The sequence below is a fragment of the Entelurus aequoreus genome, linkage group LG01 (assembly GCF_033978785.1).
Source record: "Entelurus aequoreus isolate RoL-2023_Sb linkage group LG01, RoL_Eaeq_v1.1, whole genome shotgun sequence".
Classification (NCBI taxonomy): Eukaryota; Metazoa; Chordata; class Actinopteri; order Syngnathiformes; family Syngnathidae; genus Entelurus; species Entelurus aequoreus.
In genome coordinates this window covers 15,297,214-15,313,361 of record NC_084731.1, presented here as the reverse complement: position 1 = coordinate 15,313,361, position 16,148 = coordinate 15,297,214, and the positions used below count along the sequence as shown (strand labels likewise).

General features: G+C 40.8%; 1 protein-coding gene across 1 annotated transcript in view; it reads left to right on the top strand.

The window, feature by feature from the left end:
• The window catches only part of LOC133661045 (plexin-A1-like), a 112,858-nt gene extending 112,351 nt beyond the window's left edge, over positions 1-507 (top strand). The window contains exon 4 of the mRNA XM_062064397.1: positions 427-507. Within this exon, the coding sequence (XP_061920381.1) occupies positions 427-507 (81 nt within the window). The remainder of the gene's footprint in view (positions 1-426) is intronic.
• Positions 508-16,148: the final 15,641 nt, after the last annotated feature.

The window sequence follows — 16,148 nt, the reverse complement described above, 5'->3', positions numbered from 1 at the left end:
GCGAAACACAACAATATATGTCAATTAGACCTGACACAATGTGTAACACAACAGTATGTATCAATTAGGCCTGACACAATGTGTATGCATGTTGTGTTACACATTGTGTCAAGCCTAATTTACATATATTGTTGTGTTACACAACGTGTGTGTGTGTGTGTGTGTGTGTGGTTACTTTACATGCAGTCGGCTTTCGGACCCCTGCCAATTTATTTTCGTCCCATACGGCCCTAAGACAGAAAGTTTGGATTCTGTGAGTGTGACTCCCATTCTAATGTCCTTCTTTGTGTTGTCTTCATAATGATCATAAACAAACGGACTGGTGAAGAGGCTGGGAGGTGTGTGTGTGTGTGTGTGTGTGTGTGTGTGTGTGTGTGTGTGTGTGTGTGTGCGCGCAAACTGTGTCGTGTCATCCTTTGGCTTCAGCAGCCGAGCCACGAGTTGTTTGACCCAAGCGAGAGCACAGAGGCTGGCTTTGTGCAGGCGTGTGTGGGCCCTGGGTCATGAGTTGACATGTGGTGTAACACACATAAGTTAGCATGTGGTGTTACACACATAAGTTAGCATGTGGTGTAACACACACATGTGGTGTAACACACACATGTGGTGTAACACACATGGGATAGATGTAGGGCTGCAACTAACGATTAATTTCATAATCGATTAATCTGTCGATTATTATTTCGATAAATCGATTAATAATCAGATACAAATGACAAATTACATTTCTATCCTATCCAGTATTTTATTGGAAAAAAAACAGCATACTGGCACCATACTTATTTTGATTATTGTTTTTCAGCTGTTTGTAAATGTTGCAGTTTCTAAATAAAGGTTTATTTAAAAAATAAAAAAATAAAAAAAAAACTCTGCGCATGCGCATAGCATAGATCCAACGAATGGATGACTAAATTAATCGGCAACTATTTTAATAATCGATTTTAATCGATTTTAATCGATTTATTCGATTAGTTGTTGCAGCCCTAGATAGATGGAAGAGACGTGGGAATGCGAGGAAGGGGATCAGACCATTTACACTTTGCTTAAGTACATCTTTTTCTACTTCATTGAACTCCTTCCCAAAGCTCCATCACTCATCCAATGTTATCAGGATGTTCCCAAATGAACACAACATGTGTCATTTACTTCTTCCTCCTCCTCCTCCTCCTCCTCCTCACGTCTTAATGGCATCTTCTCATTAGATGCAGCCCAGTTACGCTATCATGTGAGTGTGGCAAGTCAACCATGTACACTATCTCTCACTCACTCACTCACTCACTCACTCACTCACTCACTCACTCACTCACTCACTCACTCACTCACTCACTCACTCACTCACTCACTCACTCACTCACTCACTCACTCACTCACTCACTCACTCACTCAATTTAATTTAAAGGGGCTTCATTGACATGGGAAACATATGTTTACATTGCCAAAGCCAGCAATAAAACACAATCAAAGCAATTAAAATGTATCAAACTTAAACACCTGTCCAAATTAAAACTATGTACAATTAAAATATAGGTCTCTTATAGTAAAGAAGTGCAATACCTTTCACTCACTCACTCACTCACTCACTCACTCACTCACTCACTCACTCACTCACTCACTCACTCACTCACTCACTCACTCACTCACTCACTCACTCACTCACTCACTCTCACACTCTCACACACCTAACCCTAACCCTAACCCGGTAACACTTTAGTATGGGGAACATATTCACCATTAAGTAGTTGCTTATTAAAGTAACAAAGACTTAAAGGCCTACTGAAAGCCACTACTACCGACCACGCAGTCTGATAGTTTATATATCAATGATGAAATCTTAACATTATAACACATGCCAATACGGCCGGGTTAACTTGTAAAGTGACATTTTAAATTTGCCGCTAAACTTCCAGTTCGAAACGCCTCTGAGGATGACGTATGCGCGTGACGTAGACCGGCGAACACGGGTATGCCTTCCACATTGAAGCCAACACGAAAAAGCTCTGTTTTCATTTCATAATTCCACAGTATTCTGGACATCTGTGTTCGTGAATCTGTTTCAATCATGTTCATTGCATTATGGAGAAGGAAGCTGAGCAAGCAAAGAAGAAAGTTGTCGGTGCGAAATGGACGTATTTTTCGAACGTAGTCAGCCACAACAGTACACAGCCGGCGCTTCTTTGTTTACATTCCCGAAAGATGCAGTCAAGATGGAAGAACTCGGATAACAGAGACTCTAACCAGGAGGACTTTTGACTTCGATACACAGACGCCTGTAGAGAACTGGGACAACACAGACTCTTACCAGGATTACTTTGATTTGGATGACAAAGACGCAGACGTGCTACTGTGAGTATGCAGCTTTGGCTTCTAAACATTTGATCGCTTGACCGTATGTGCGCAACTTTTTTTTGCGTATGTACGTAACTTTTTTAAAATATATAAGCTTTATGAACCTTGGGTTAGGTGAACGGTCTTTTGGGCTGAGTGATTGTGTGTGTTGATCAGGTGTTTGAATTGTATTGGCGTGTTCTATGGAGCTAGGAGCTAGCATAGGAGCTAGGAGCTAGCATAACACGTACCGTACCGTACGTGCGCGTCACGTACGTAACTTTTTAAAAATATATAAGCTTTATGAACCTTGGGTTAGGTGAACGGTCTTTTGGGCTGAGTGATTGTGTGTGTTGATCAGGTGTTTGAATTGTATTGGCGTGTCCTATGGAGCTAGGAGCTAGCAGAGGAGCTAGGAGCTAGCATAACAAACATGCAGGTGTTTTTATGCAGGATTAATTTGTGGCATAGTAAATATAAGCCTGGTTGTGTTGTGGCTAATAGAGTATATATATGTCTTGTGTTTATTTACTGTTGTAGTCATTCCCAGCTGAATATCAGGTCACCCCCGGCTCTCACAGCATCTTCCCTATCTGAATAGCTTCAACTCCCCACTAGTCCTTCACTTGCACTTTACTCATCCACAAATCTTTCATCCTCGCTCAAATTAATGGGGACATTGTTGCTTTCTCGGTCCGAATCTCTCTCACTTCATGCGGCCATCATTGTAAACAATAGGGAACTTTGCGTATATGTTCAACTGACTACGTCACGCTACTTCCAGTAGGGGCAAGCCTTTTTTTTATCAGATACCAAAAGTTGCAATCTTTATCGTCGTTGTTCTATACTAAATCCTTTCAGCAAAAATATGGCAATATCGCGAAATGATCAAGTATGACACATAGAATAGATCTGCTATCCCCGTTTAAATAAAAAAAATTCATTTCAGTAGGCCTTTAATTTAGAGTTAATTGGACACTAGGGGAGCATATAAGGGTTAGGATTAGGGTTACTAATAAACAATAATTCTGAGGTTATTGAGGGAATGATAAATGATAAATGGGTTATACTTGTATAGCGCTTTTCTACCTTCAAGGTACTCAAAGCGCTTTGACAGTATTTCCACATTCACCCATTCACACACACATTCACACACTGATGGCGGGAGCAGCCATGCAAGGCGCTAACCAGCACCCATCAGGAGCAAGGGTGAAGTGTCTTGCCCAAGGACACAACGGACGTGACTAGGATGGTAGAAGGTGGGGATTGAACCCCAGTAACCAGCAACCCTCCGATTGCTGGCACAGCCACTCTACCAACTTCGCCACGCCGTCCCCGAGGGAAGACTCTTAGTTAATGGCTTACTGGTTGTATAATAAGGCCATGCAGAATAAGGCATTAATAAGTACTTAATAATGACTAATTAAGAGCCAATATGTTACTAATTTGCATGTTAATAAGCAACTTATTAATAGTGAATATGTTCCCCATACTAAAGTGTTACTACAATGCATGTTTATAAATGAGTCATAAGGCAGGTAACACTCTAGTATGGGGAACATATTCACCATTAATTAGTTGCTTATTAAAGTAACAAATACTTAATTTAGAGTTATGTGGACACTAGGGGAACATATAAGGGTTAGGTTTATAGTTGGGGTTAGGGTTACTAATAAGCAGTAACGGTTAGGGTTAGTTAACTCTTAATTAATGGCTTACTGGTTTTATAATAAGGCCATGCAGAATAAGGCATTAATAAGTACTTAATAATGACTAATTAAGAGCCAATATGTTACTAATTTGCATGTTAATAAGCTACTAATTAATGGTGAGTATGTTCCCCATACTAAAGTGTTACTACAATGCATGTTTATAAATGAGTCATAAGGCAGGTAACACTCTAGTATGGGGAACATATTCACCATTAATTAGTTGCTTATTAAAGTAACAAATACTTAATTTAGAGTTATGTGGACACTAGGGGAACATATAAGGGTTAGGGTTAGGTTTAGAATTGGGGTTAGGGTTACTAATAAGCAGTAACGGTTAGGGTTAGTTAACTCTTAGTTAATGGCTTACTGGTTGTATAATAAGGCCATGCAGAATAAAGCATTAATAAGTACTTAATAACGACTAATTAAGAGCCAATATGTTACTAATTTGCATGTTAATAAGCAACTTATTAATAGTGAATATGTTCCCCATACTAAAGTGTTACTACAATGCATGTTTATAAATGAGTCATAAGGCAGGTAACACTCTAGTATGGGGAACATATTCACCATTAATTAGTTGCTTATTAAAGTAACAAATACTTAATTTAGAGTTATGTGGACACTAGGGGAACATATAAGGGTTAGGTTTAGAGTTGGGGTTAGGGTTACTAATAAGCAGTAACGGTTAGGGTTAGTTAACTCTTAGTTAATGGCTTACTGGTTTTATAATAAGGCCATGCAGAATAAGGCATTAATAAGTACTTAATAATGACTAATTAAGAGCCAATATGTTACTAATTTGCATGTTAATAAGCTACTAACTAATGGTGAATATGTTCCCCATACTAAAGTGTCACTACAATGCATGTTTCTAAATGAGTAACAATGCACATGAACGTGGTCTCTCTGCTTGGTCTGCTGCTCACCTTCTCTCTCCTCCTGATCAAAGATTCTTCTCCCAGGTGTTGTGTGACATGCATGTGATCTTAGTCTTCCCTCCATCGTCATCTTCTCTAATGAGGAAGAAGGGCTGACACCAACATGGGCTCCTTGCAGTAAACATGAATACACTTGATATTTAGTCACACTAATAAGGGATCTCCTCATTAAACTGCTTTCTCCACCTTTACTTGTTATCCTACGAAAGTGTTAATGATCTATATTTCTTAATTGAGTGTTGGTTACTATTCATTGTCCCCTGATCAAAGTGCCACAACTAGTTTCAGATTGTAATGACTTTTAGGCAGCAGTCTTTCCCTAAACCTTTTCATTTTTATCGCACTTGTCCTGTTTTACTGCACACTTCTCATTCTGCACTTTTCAATGCCTGCTGAAATTCTCCACTTTCAAGGGTTAATGAGGCAAAATGAAGAGTCCATGAGAGACGGAGCTTGAGGAAAAAAAAACACAACTATATTTTAGAAAGGATGGGATGAATAATAAATGTGGCAGGCTAGAATCCAATTTTAAAGGGAGATCAGAGGAGCGCGGATAGATACAAGCGGGGATGTTTCCACCAGCCACACCAGGACCTGGGCAGCGGCTTTCTAGGTCATCTCCATCAGACATCTCGGCTTGTGGAGAAAGCATGTTGTTAAACCTTAGTGTGAGGAGCATGCTTTTCAGCTAGGCAATCAAATTGGAACCAAGTTCTGTGGTCTCACTCAATGTGAAGGCAGCAGATTTGAGGCTACTGGGAGCGTTGGGCTATTTTTAGTGCATTCATGAGCATTTTTTTTTTTGGACTGTATTTTAATAATTGATACTAGAGGAGAGGAGTATTGCGCTGAAGCAGCGGTGGCCACACTTTTTCTGCAGGACAGCTACTATTCAATGGACCAAGTGGAGGGGATCATTCATATATATTAGGGGTGTAACTAGGGATGATACTCGAAACCGGTTTTCTCGGTTGTTCGATAAGAAAAAAACCGAGTCCTCGGACTCGAATCCCTTTTTGAGAACCGGTACCCGTTATCGAGACCACTATAGTAAAGAAAAAGAGTTGGTTCTTTATTCGAATCCCTGGGAACGAATCCCGTCCCGACCAGAAATGCTCCGTGGGACATCACAATAAATGGCGTCACGTAGCTCAATCATTAGGCGCAGATAGCGAAAGCAGGAACAAAATGGACGGGAAAAAGCGCTCCAAGGTGTAATAAAGTTCAAAACAAAAGGTATAATCCAATGAAGAACTTTACTGAGAGATTTGAGCAGGGTAATACATATGACGAACACTTTTACAACCAACCGGAAACATAGCAACCAGGCTAGCAACGTACCTCCTTTACGGCAGCTGTCACAACGTTCTTAAAGCAACCGCAGCACATACATATATATACAACACATCTCCCTTTTTTAACTTTCGTTTTTCTTTCCTTGTAAACAAAACCAAATCACACTGTATATGTGTTGTCTGTCTAATTATAAATAATGCAGACGAGGCATGTTGGCTGAGTTCTTGACGTTTACTTTCACAGCGTGCTCATAACCTCATTCTTAGCTGCCGGGTGACGATATGCAACACTTTTCGGGGCTACCGCGCATGCTCGTCACTCCTGTTGCATGCTGGGTAGTGTAGTTGTTATATTCCCTAGCTCATAACATCTTTCCCCATATAAGGAAATAATGTTAACTCAAAGTGTATTTCTTTTTTTAGCTTTAACTTTTCATTTTTTTTAGCATTGTAACCACATTTGCAAAGAACTTTTCTCTTCATAGAATTTTCTTTCAATAAAGAAATAAAGTGCAAAAATGTCAAAGCATCATAACAAACAGTTATGTCAAATAGCAGCAGAATTGCACTTTTTGGAAAGCTGTATTATTTTCAGTTTTGTGCCCAAGGGACTGATTTTATTTAACACTATATTATTATTTACACACCTATAGTGATCACAGAGACAGGTTGTTTTTGTGTTACTGTATATATTTGTTTTTCTGAAAAAATCCCACTTAATATACTTTGGGTAACAACAGTCAATATTTATTTATTTTATTTTATTTTTTTAGGGGGGTAACAGTCAATATTTATTTATTTATTAGATTACATTGTTTTCTTATATAATAAAAGTGAGCTTTTGTTAAACCAAATATTGTGTTTTTTTTTCCATACACAACAACCTATCTGGACTCGATAAGAGAATCGATAAGGAATCGGTTCGATAAGAGGATTCGATAACAGGCTCGAACTCGATAATTTCTTATCAAACATCATCCCTAGGTGTAACGGTACGTGTATTTGTATTGAACCGTTTCGGTACAGGGGGTTCGGTTCGGTTCGGAGGTGTACCGAACGAGTACACATGCTAGCAGCGACCGGGCTAGGACAACATGTAAAAGACCTCGTTAAGGTCTCCCGTTTGGGAACACTTTGGCTGCGCGATATAACAACGGAGGACGGAGGTTTGCCGACATTGTTCAGCAGCTGCTTCTGACAACACGTCAAACGTGTGTTGCACCTTTCCTGCTTCCGGCTCCCAGACCGTAGTCGAGGAGCGCAGGGGAGACACTCCTCCAGGACCGATGTATTCTCGGGGGCAACACCCTTCACTCTACCCGGCAGTGGGTCTCAACAGCTCCGGGTAAATGACGAGTTTGGCGATTAGTTGCAAATCCTGTGGCTTTATCGAGGTCTTGCACACAGCCAATCCAACAAAACACTAGCCACTCCCCGCACTCACGCTACCGCTCCCTCACCTCGCTCGCCCACACACTCACCTCACGTGCTGTCACATATTAAAGGGCCACACACACACATACGCTACTCTCATAACACATGCTAACCCATTTGAAGCGACACCACCGCATTCAAGCAGCCTCTCCTCGGCGAGTCAGGCAGGGCTAAAGCAATAACAAATGTTTTTATAGCAGCAGATTTAAGACCATATTGCATTAAAAACTAGATTTCAACCCACTTCTATGGTGGAAGAGCAATGAGCCCATATATCCTATTACTGTCAAGTTAGCCAGGCTGGGCTTGGGGGAAAGAAAAGTTAATCTGAGGCTGAGTTGACTTGAAACTGTTTAATGTTGCACTTTTTATATGTATAAGAAAAGTTTTGTCATTTTATTTAATCTGAGCAACAACTTGAGGCAGTTTAATGTTGATTAACGTGGACCCAGACTTAAACAAGTTGAAAAACTTATTGGGGTGTTACCATTTAGTGGTCAATTGTACGTAATATGTACTGTACTGTGCAATCTACTAATACAAGTCTCAATCAATCAATCAATCAAAAAAAGCACATTATATGTAGAAAGGTTTCGTTAAGGAACCATTCTGAGCCTTATCTTATTTAGTTTTTATTGTATATATGTTGACCACATGAACCCTGGCAATGGACCCTGTGTGTATATGTATGTTATGCCATTGTTTACACATTTGGTAAATAAATAGCCAAAAAAATGTATATTTTGTTGTTTTCTTACTGTACCGAAAATGAACCGAACTGTGACCTCTAAACCGAGGTACGTACCGAACCGACATTTTTGTGTACCGTTACACCCCTACTATATATATATAATTTATATTGGTTTATTTATGAAAGAGAGGTTAACAAGTTAAAGGTGTTAGATGATAATACAAGCATGTTTCTTTCAAGAATATAAGTTGATTGTGATGATTTGCATTGATTGGAATCAGACAGTAGTGATGATAACGTCCACATTTTCAAATGGAGGAGAAAACAAAGTCCTCCTTTCCGTCCAATACCACATGAAAGTGCTTGCTTTATGTTTGTCCAGCTTCCATACACCTTTTTATACACTTTACAAGAAATACATTGGCGGCAAACTCCCTAGCTTGCTAGCTTGTGTGTGCTAGCTTTCTGAGACTCTTATTTTCTTAGCGCAGGCAGGATTAAGCAGGGCTTTTATTGTGAAAACAGGAACTGTGCAGAGTTTTGAGGGCAGGTACGGCGCGAGAGTCTGTTGAAATAAAGAATTTGGAGGTAATCCTCCTTTTTCATTGTCCCATTTACTCTCTGTAAAGCACCAGTTCCATTGGCAGCAAAACAGGCCCAGAGCATAATACTACCACCACCATGCTTGACGGTTGGCATGGTGTTCCTGGGATTAAAGGCCTCACCTTTTCTCCTCCATACATATTGCTGGGTATTGTGGCCAAACAGCTCCATTTTTGTTTCACCTGACCACAGAACTTTCCTCCAGAAGGTCTTATCTCTGTGTTGTCAGATGAAACAAAAAATTGGTCAATCTAACCATCCACAAGCTTCTGCTTGAATTTTTGACCACTCCTCTTGACAAAATTGGTGCAGATCAGCTAAATGTGCTAGTTTTCTGACATGGACTTGTTTCTTCAGCATTGTCCACACGTTTAAGTCGGGACTTTGGGAAGGCCATTCTAAAACCTTCATTCTAGCCTGATTTAGCCATTCCTTTACCACTTTTGACATGTATTTGTCCTGTTGGAACCCCCAACTGTGCCCAAGACCCAACCTCCGGGCTGATGATTTTAGCTTGTCCTGAAGAATTTGGAGGTAATCCTCCTTTTTCATTGTCCCATCTACTCTCTGTAAAGCACCAGTTCCATTGGCAGCAAAACAGGCCCAGAGCATAATACTACCACCACCATGCTTGACGGTTGGCATGGTGTTCCTGGGATTAAAGGCCTCACCTTTTCTCCTCCATACATATTGCTGGGTATTGTGGCCAAACAGCTCCATTTTTGTTTCACCTGACCACAGAACTTTCCTCCAGAAGGTCTTCTCTTTGTCCATGTGATGTCAGATGACATTTTTCAGGACAAGCTAAAATCATCAGCCCGGAGGTTGGGTCTTGGGCGCAGTTGGGTGTTCCAACAGGACAATGACCCCAAAGTGGTAAAGGAATGGCTAAATCAGGCTAGAATGAAGGTTTTAGAATGGCCTTCCCAAAGTCCTGACTTAAACGTGTGGACAATGCTGAAGAAACAAGTCAATGTCAGAAAAGCAACACATTTAGCTGAACTGCACCAATTTTGTGGTCAAAAATCCAAGCAGAAGCTTGTGGATGGCTACCAAAAGCGCCTTATTGCAGTGAAACTTTCCAAGGGACATGTAAGCAAATATTAACATTGCTGTATGTATACTTTTGACCCAGCACATTTACAGTAGACCCATAATAAATTCATAAAAGAAGCAAACTTCATGAATGTTTTTTGTGACCAACAAGTATGTGCTCCAATCACAAAAAAATAAGAGTTGTAGAAATGATTGGAAACTCAACACAGCCATGACATTATGTTCTTCACAAGTTTGTAAACTTTTGACCACGACTGAATATTCCTAGAATTGCACACACCATCCAGAAGAACTAATCCAAATGATCTACTGTAAACGTATTAACCAGGCGAGGCGTAATAGGAACACCGGTGTTTGCATTCTTCACAGCAGATGAACTCACTTGGTAGCGACATATTTAAACTGCATATTAGCCGTGAGAGAGTTGAAAGGTGTTCCTTCCCATAAGGGCCACCGCCCTCTCTTCTGGGGACGACCACTAAAAGGTAATGTAGCTTCACTACCTGGTATTTAAGAGCTGATGGGGTGTGTCCAGCCAAGGTGGACTCTCCTCCGCCAAAGGCCGCATGGGAGGACGCTGCTGGGTTTAATGAGTGGTGCTGAGTGGACATTTAGTCAAAGCTCATGTAGGCCCACTGTGCTGCTGGTGCCTGACCCTCTGGACACTGCTCACGTCCAATTCTCCCACCGTGAATCTGTCTGTGGGAACATACTCCTCTGCATCATCAGGTGACGGTATGACTCCATGTACTGTACTTCATGTCCTCAGGTTTGCCAAGTCAAAACACATCTCTAGTATCAATCAATCAATCAATCAATGTTTATTTATATAGCCCTAAATCACAAGTGTCTCAAAGGGCTGCACAAGCCACAACGACATCCTCGGTTCAGATCCCACATCAGGGCAAGGAAAAACTCAACCCAATGGGAGAATGAGAAACCTTAGAAAAGACTAGCGCGACCGGTGCAATGGACGTCACGTGGATCTAGCATAATATTGTAAGAGTCCAGTCCATAGTGGATCTAGCATAATATTGTGAGAGTCCATTCCATAGTGGATCTAACATAATAGTAAGAGTCCAGTCCATAGTGGATCTCACATAATAGTGTGAGAGTCCATTCCATAGTGGATCTAACATAATAGTGAGAGTCCAGTCCATAGTGGATCTAACATAATAGTGAGAGTCCAGTCCATAGTGGATCTAACATAATAGTGAGAGTCCAGTCCATAGTGGATCGAACATAATAGTGTTAGAGTCCAGTCCATAGTGGATCTAACATAATAGTGAGAGTCCAGTCCATAGTGGATCTAACATAATAGTGAGAGTCCAGTCCATAGTGGATCGAACATAATAGTGTTAGAGTCCAGTCCATAGTGGATCTAGCATAATATTGTGAGAGTCCAGTCCATAGTGGATCTAACATAATAGTGTTAGAGTCCAGTCCATAGTGGATCTAGCATAATAGTGTGAGAGTCCAGTCCATAGTGGATCTAACATAATAGTGTGAGAGTCCAGTCCATAGTGGATCTAACATAATAGTGTGAGAGTCCAGTCCATAGTGGATCTAACATAATAGTGTGAGAGTCCAGTCCATAGTGGATCTAGCATAATATTGTGAGAGCCAAGTCCATAGTGGATCTAGCATAATATTGTGAGAGTCCAGTCCATAGTGGATCTAACATAATAGTGTTAGAGTCCAGTCCATAATGGATCTAGCATAATAGTGTGAGAGTCCAGTCCATAGTGGATCTAACGTAATAGTGTGAGAGTCCAGTCCATAGTGGATCTAACATAATAGTGTGAGAGTCCAGTCCATAGTGGATCAAGCATAATATTGTGAGAGTCCAGTCCATAGTGGATCTAGCATAATATTGTGAGAGTCCAGTCCATAGTGGATCTAACATAATAGTGTGAGAGTCCAGTCCATAGTGGATCTAGCATAATATTGTGACAGTCCAGTCCATAGTGGATCTAACATAATAGTGTGAGAGTCCAGTCCATAGTGGATCTAGCATAATAGTGTGAGAGTCCAGTCCATAGTGGATCTAACATAATAGTGTGAGAGTCCAGTCCATAGTGGGTCTAGCATAATATTGTGAGAGTCCAGTCCATGGTGGATCTAACATAATAGTGTGAGAGTCCAGTCCATAGTGGATCTAGCATAATAGTGTGAGAGTCCAGTCCGTAGTGGATCTAGCATAATAGTGTGAGAGTCCAGTCCATAGTGGATCTAGCATAATAGTGTTTGAGTCCAGTCCATAGTGGATCTAACATAATAGTGTGAGAGTCCAGTCCATAGTGGATCTAACATAATAGTGTGAGAGTCCAGTCCATAGTGGATCTAACATAATAGTGTGAGAGTCCAGTCCATGGTGGATCTAGCATAATATTGTGACAGTCCAGTCCATAGTGGATATAACATAATACTGTGAGAGTCCAGTCCATAGTGGATCTAACATAATAGTGTGAGAGTCCAGTCCATAGTGGATCTAACATAATAGTGTGAGAGTCCAGTCCATGGTGGATCTAGCATAATATTGTGACAGTCCAGTCCATAGTGGATATAACATAATAGTGTGAGAGTCCAGTCCATAGTGGGTCTAGCATAATAGTGTGAGAGTCCAGTCCATAGTGGATCTAGCATACTAGTGTGAGAGTCCAGTCCATAGTGGATCTAGCATAATAGTGTGAGAGTCCAGTCCATAGTGGATCTAACATATTAGTGTGAGAGTCCAGTCCATAGTGGATCTAACATATTAGTGTGAGAGTCCAGTCCATAGTGGATCTAACAATAGTGAGGGTCCAGTCCATAGTGGGGCCAGCAGGAGACCATCCTGAGCGGAGACAGGTCAGCAGCGCAGAGATGTCCCCAACTGATGCACAGGCGAGCGGTCGACCCCGGGTCCTGACTTTGGACAGCCAGCACTTCATCCGTGGCCACCGAACCTGTAATGGATCTGGATACACTGATCTAAACTTTGGACCAATATATTCACATTCCCAGGTTCTAGTCAAGACTCGAGCCGCAGCATTTTTGGATGCACTTGTGGTTAAGAGCGCCCAGTGAGAGGCTATTACCCACCAGAAAATGGGAGCCTATTTTGTACTTTTTACACCGCGCAGGGTAAGCACATATATGTGCTTCCTGTTAGCCCTGTGTCAGGAATGTCCTCTTGGATTTTGGCTCTTGCAGCTTAAATTGGACTAATTATTTCCAGCAGCTTAGGGCTTTATTAAAGCATTAGTGGACCAAGAAAAAAAAGATTATGGCATTATTATTTGTATAGCTGACTTTGTAGCGTCCTGATTTTTCCCCCCATTAAGCTGTTTGTAATTAACGAGGCTCACTGTTATTCAATGTCATGCAGAGGCTGTGTTTCCACGCAGATTTTTATACTTTTGTCCTCACCTCCAGGCATATTTCCTAAAACCTGTCTTCAATAATGAAATAAATACTCATCCATCTACTTACCGTATTTTTCGGACCATAGGGTGCACCCTAAGGCGCATTAAAGGAGTCATATTGTTTTGATTAATTTCCTAAATGTAAAAGACTTCCTTGTGGTCTACATAACATGTAATGGTGGTTATTTGCTCAAAATGTTGCACAGATCAGTGTTTTTCAACCTTTTTTTGAGGCAAGGCACATTTTTTTCATAAAAAAATATGGAGGCACACCACCAGCAGAAAAGGTTAAAAAATGAAACTCCACCAGGTCGTCGTGCCTTATTTTGAGTTTGTTGGTGTTTTCATGTGTGTAGTGCTTTAGTTCTTGTCTTGCGCTCTTATTTTGGTGACCCTTCCTGTTTTGTTGATGTTTTCCCGTGGCAGTTTCATATCTTCCTTTGAGCCTGACCTACTTTGTGTTAGCAAGCAAGACTATTTAAGTTGTTGCTATCCTTCTTTGTGTGGACAATGTCATGTACGGATGTACTTTGTGGACGCAGTCCCTGCTCCTCACGCTGCAAGTTTTTGCTGTCGTCCAGCATTCTGTTTTTGTTTACGTTGTAGCCAGTTCAGTTTTGCTTTCGTTTTGCATAGCCATCCCTATGCTTCAATGCCTTTTCCTTTCCCTTTTGTCTGTTTTTGGTTTAAGCGTTACAAACCTTTTCACCTTTTGCATATTGGGTTCACGACAAACCGTCCTCATCTCACCCGACGCATTCCGACTTTTACAAAGCTGATGGACCCGTTGCATCTTGTGGCTTTTAATGCCTCACAATCAAACACTTTTACCGGTATGTTAAAATATTGAACAGACGTTTAATGGGATAGCAGGGTTTCCCACACATTCATTTATTTGTGGCGGCCCGCCACGAAAGAATTACGTCCGCCACAAATAAAAAAAAATAAATAAAAAAAATAAAAAATAAAAATATATATATATTTTTTGTCCTCTCCAGCTTCTCAGGCAAATCATATAGTTGATGTAGATGCCCATATCGGCTGTTCAGATTTACTTTACAAAAGAGAAGTGTAGGATACTTCTCTTGTTTCCTTATTTGTATTTGACTTTATTAAATGTATTTGTATTAGAAACACAACATGTGTATATAACAAAGGGTGCAAAGTCTGCAGGCAGTAGGAAACACATGGTTAAGTGTAGGGAGTAAAACTGATGGCAGTCTAAAGTTCAAGATTTTTGGAGCTCTTTGTTCAGTGGATCAGATGTTTGATGAAGCTCTGTGTCTATCTACCACCACTACTGTTTTCTGTTTATTTGTTACTGACTGTGGCAGGACACCTCTGCCTCTGTTTCACTTTATGTTGCTGGTAAATAATATGGTTGTAGTAGTAGGCTAAAGTTAAATTATTTAGTATGCACTAATTAAAGGGGCAGAGCTTTGAGACATTTTAGCTTTTATATTTTATAAGATATATTTTTGTAAGAACCACAATTAATAAATATATTTCAGTGAATAACTTATTGTTCAAATCTGTATATAAATATGTACATAAAGTGTTGTAATTATATTGTAAAATGGATGGATGGATGGATGGACGTTTAAAACAAATCTGTTATTATTAATTAGTTAGTATACATTTTTTGAGCCTTTTTAGAGAAAATCAAATCATTGTAGTAAATTATGCAAATTACTCGATGATGTCATGGTGACCACGCCCATAGCCACGCCCCCACCGCCACAGGTAATGGGAAACACTGGATAAGGTAAACATCTGTTCAGTATTTTAACATAAAAGTGTTTGATTGTGTGGCATTAAACGCCACAACATGCAACGGGTCCATCAGACCCACAAACACTGGCTGAGTATCAAACAATATGAACATTACACAAGGGTTACGCGTGCCTTATAGTCCGAAAAATACAGTACTCGGCTCACGTTTGATCTATGGTCTCAGAACCAGCAGTCTTTATTTAATTAGTCAAGTAGGTCTCTATTCCTTACCTCTGTCTTCGTCTCACTTATCCTTAATCGCTTCTCGTCTTTTTGACCCAGAGCCTCTTTTCCCTCTTTGATTCCTACACAATCATACTGCTTTTCTCTCCACGGACTTGGTCATTAGCCGACTGACTGAGCTGATGGCATCTATTCCCCAGACTATTTGCTTGTGCGTCGTCTCTATCCCTCACTCTCTTAGCAAACTCTTCCCTATACCGCCCTCCCTGGCCTTTTAGCCTCCTTTTCCCGACATCCCCTACTTTGCCGCATGCATTCTCCATAACATCAATTGCGCGGTGTCATCCCAAATTGGCCAACACCAATTAAGACCCTACTATTGTATTTAATTGGTCATTAAGCCTGGCTTCTCTGTGAATGCACGGTCTCCCTGGAAATGCTTTTTTCTGGCCTCTTACAGCACATGCGGTCATTCCACCTCCCTGCAGGTTTCACAATGGCTCGGCCAACCACTGACACTGCCAAGAATGACTTGTGTGTGTGTGTGTGTGTGTGTGTGTGTGTTGGGGGAGAAACAAATGGTGGTAGGAGAGATCTTCTCCTGTGTGTATCCTCAGTCACCTCGCCTTCAAACCCTCTCATTCACTGCTTCTCCATCCATGTGTTGCCGGTGGATTAAGCTAATTAAAGCACTGCTGACTGCGTCTCAAGGGAGAGGCTATACACAC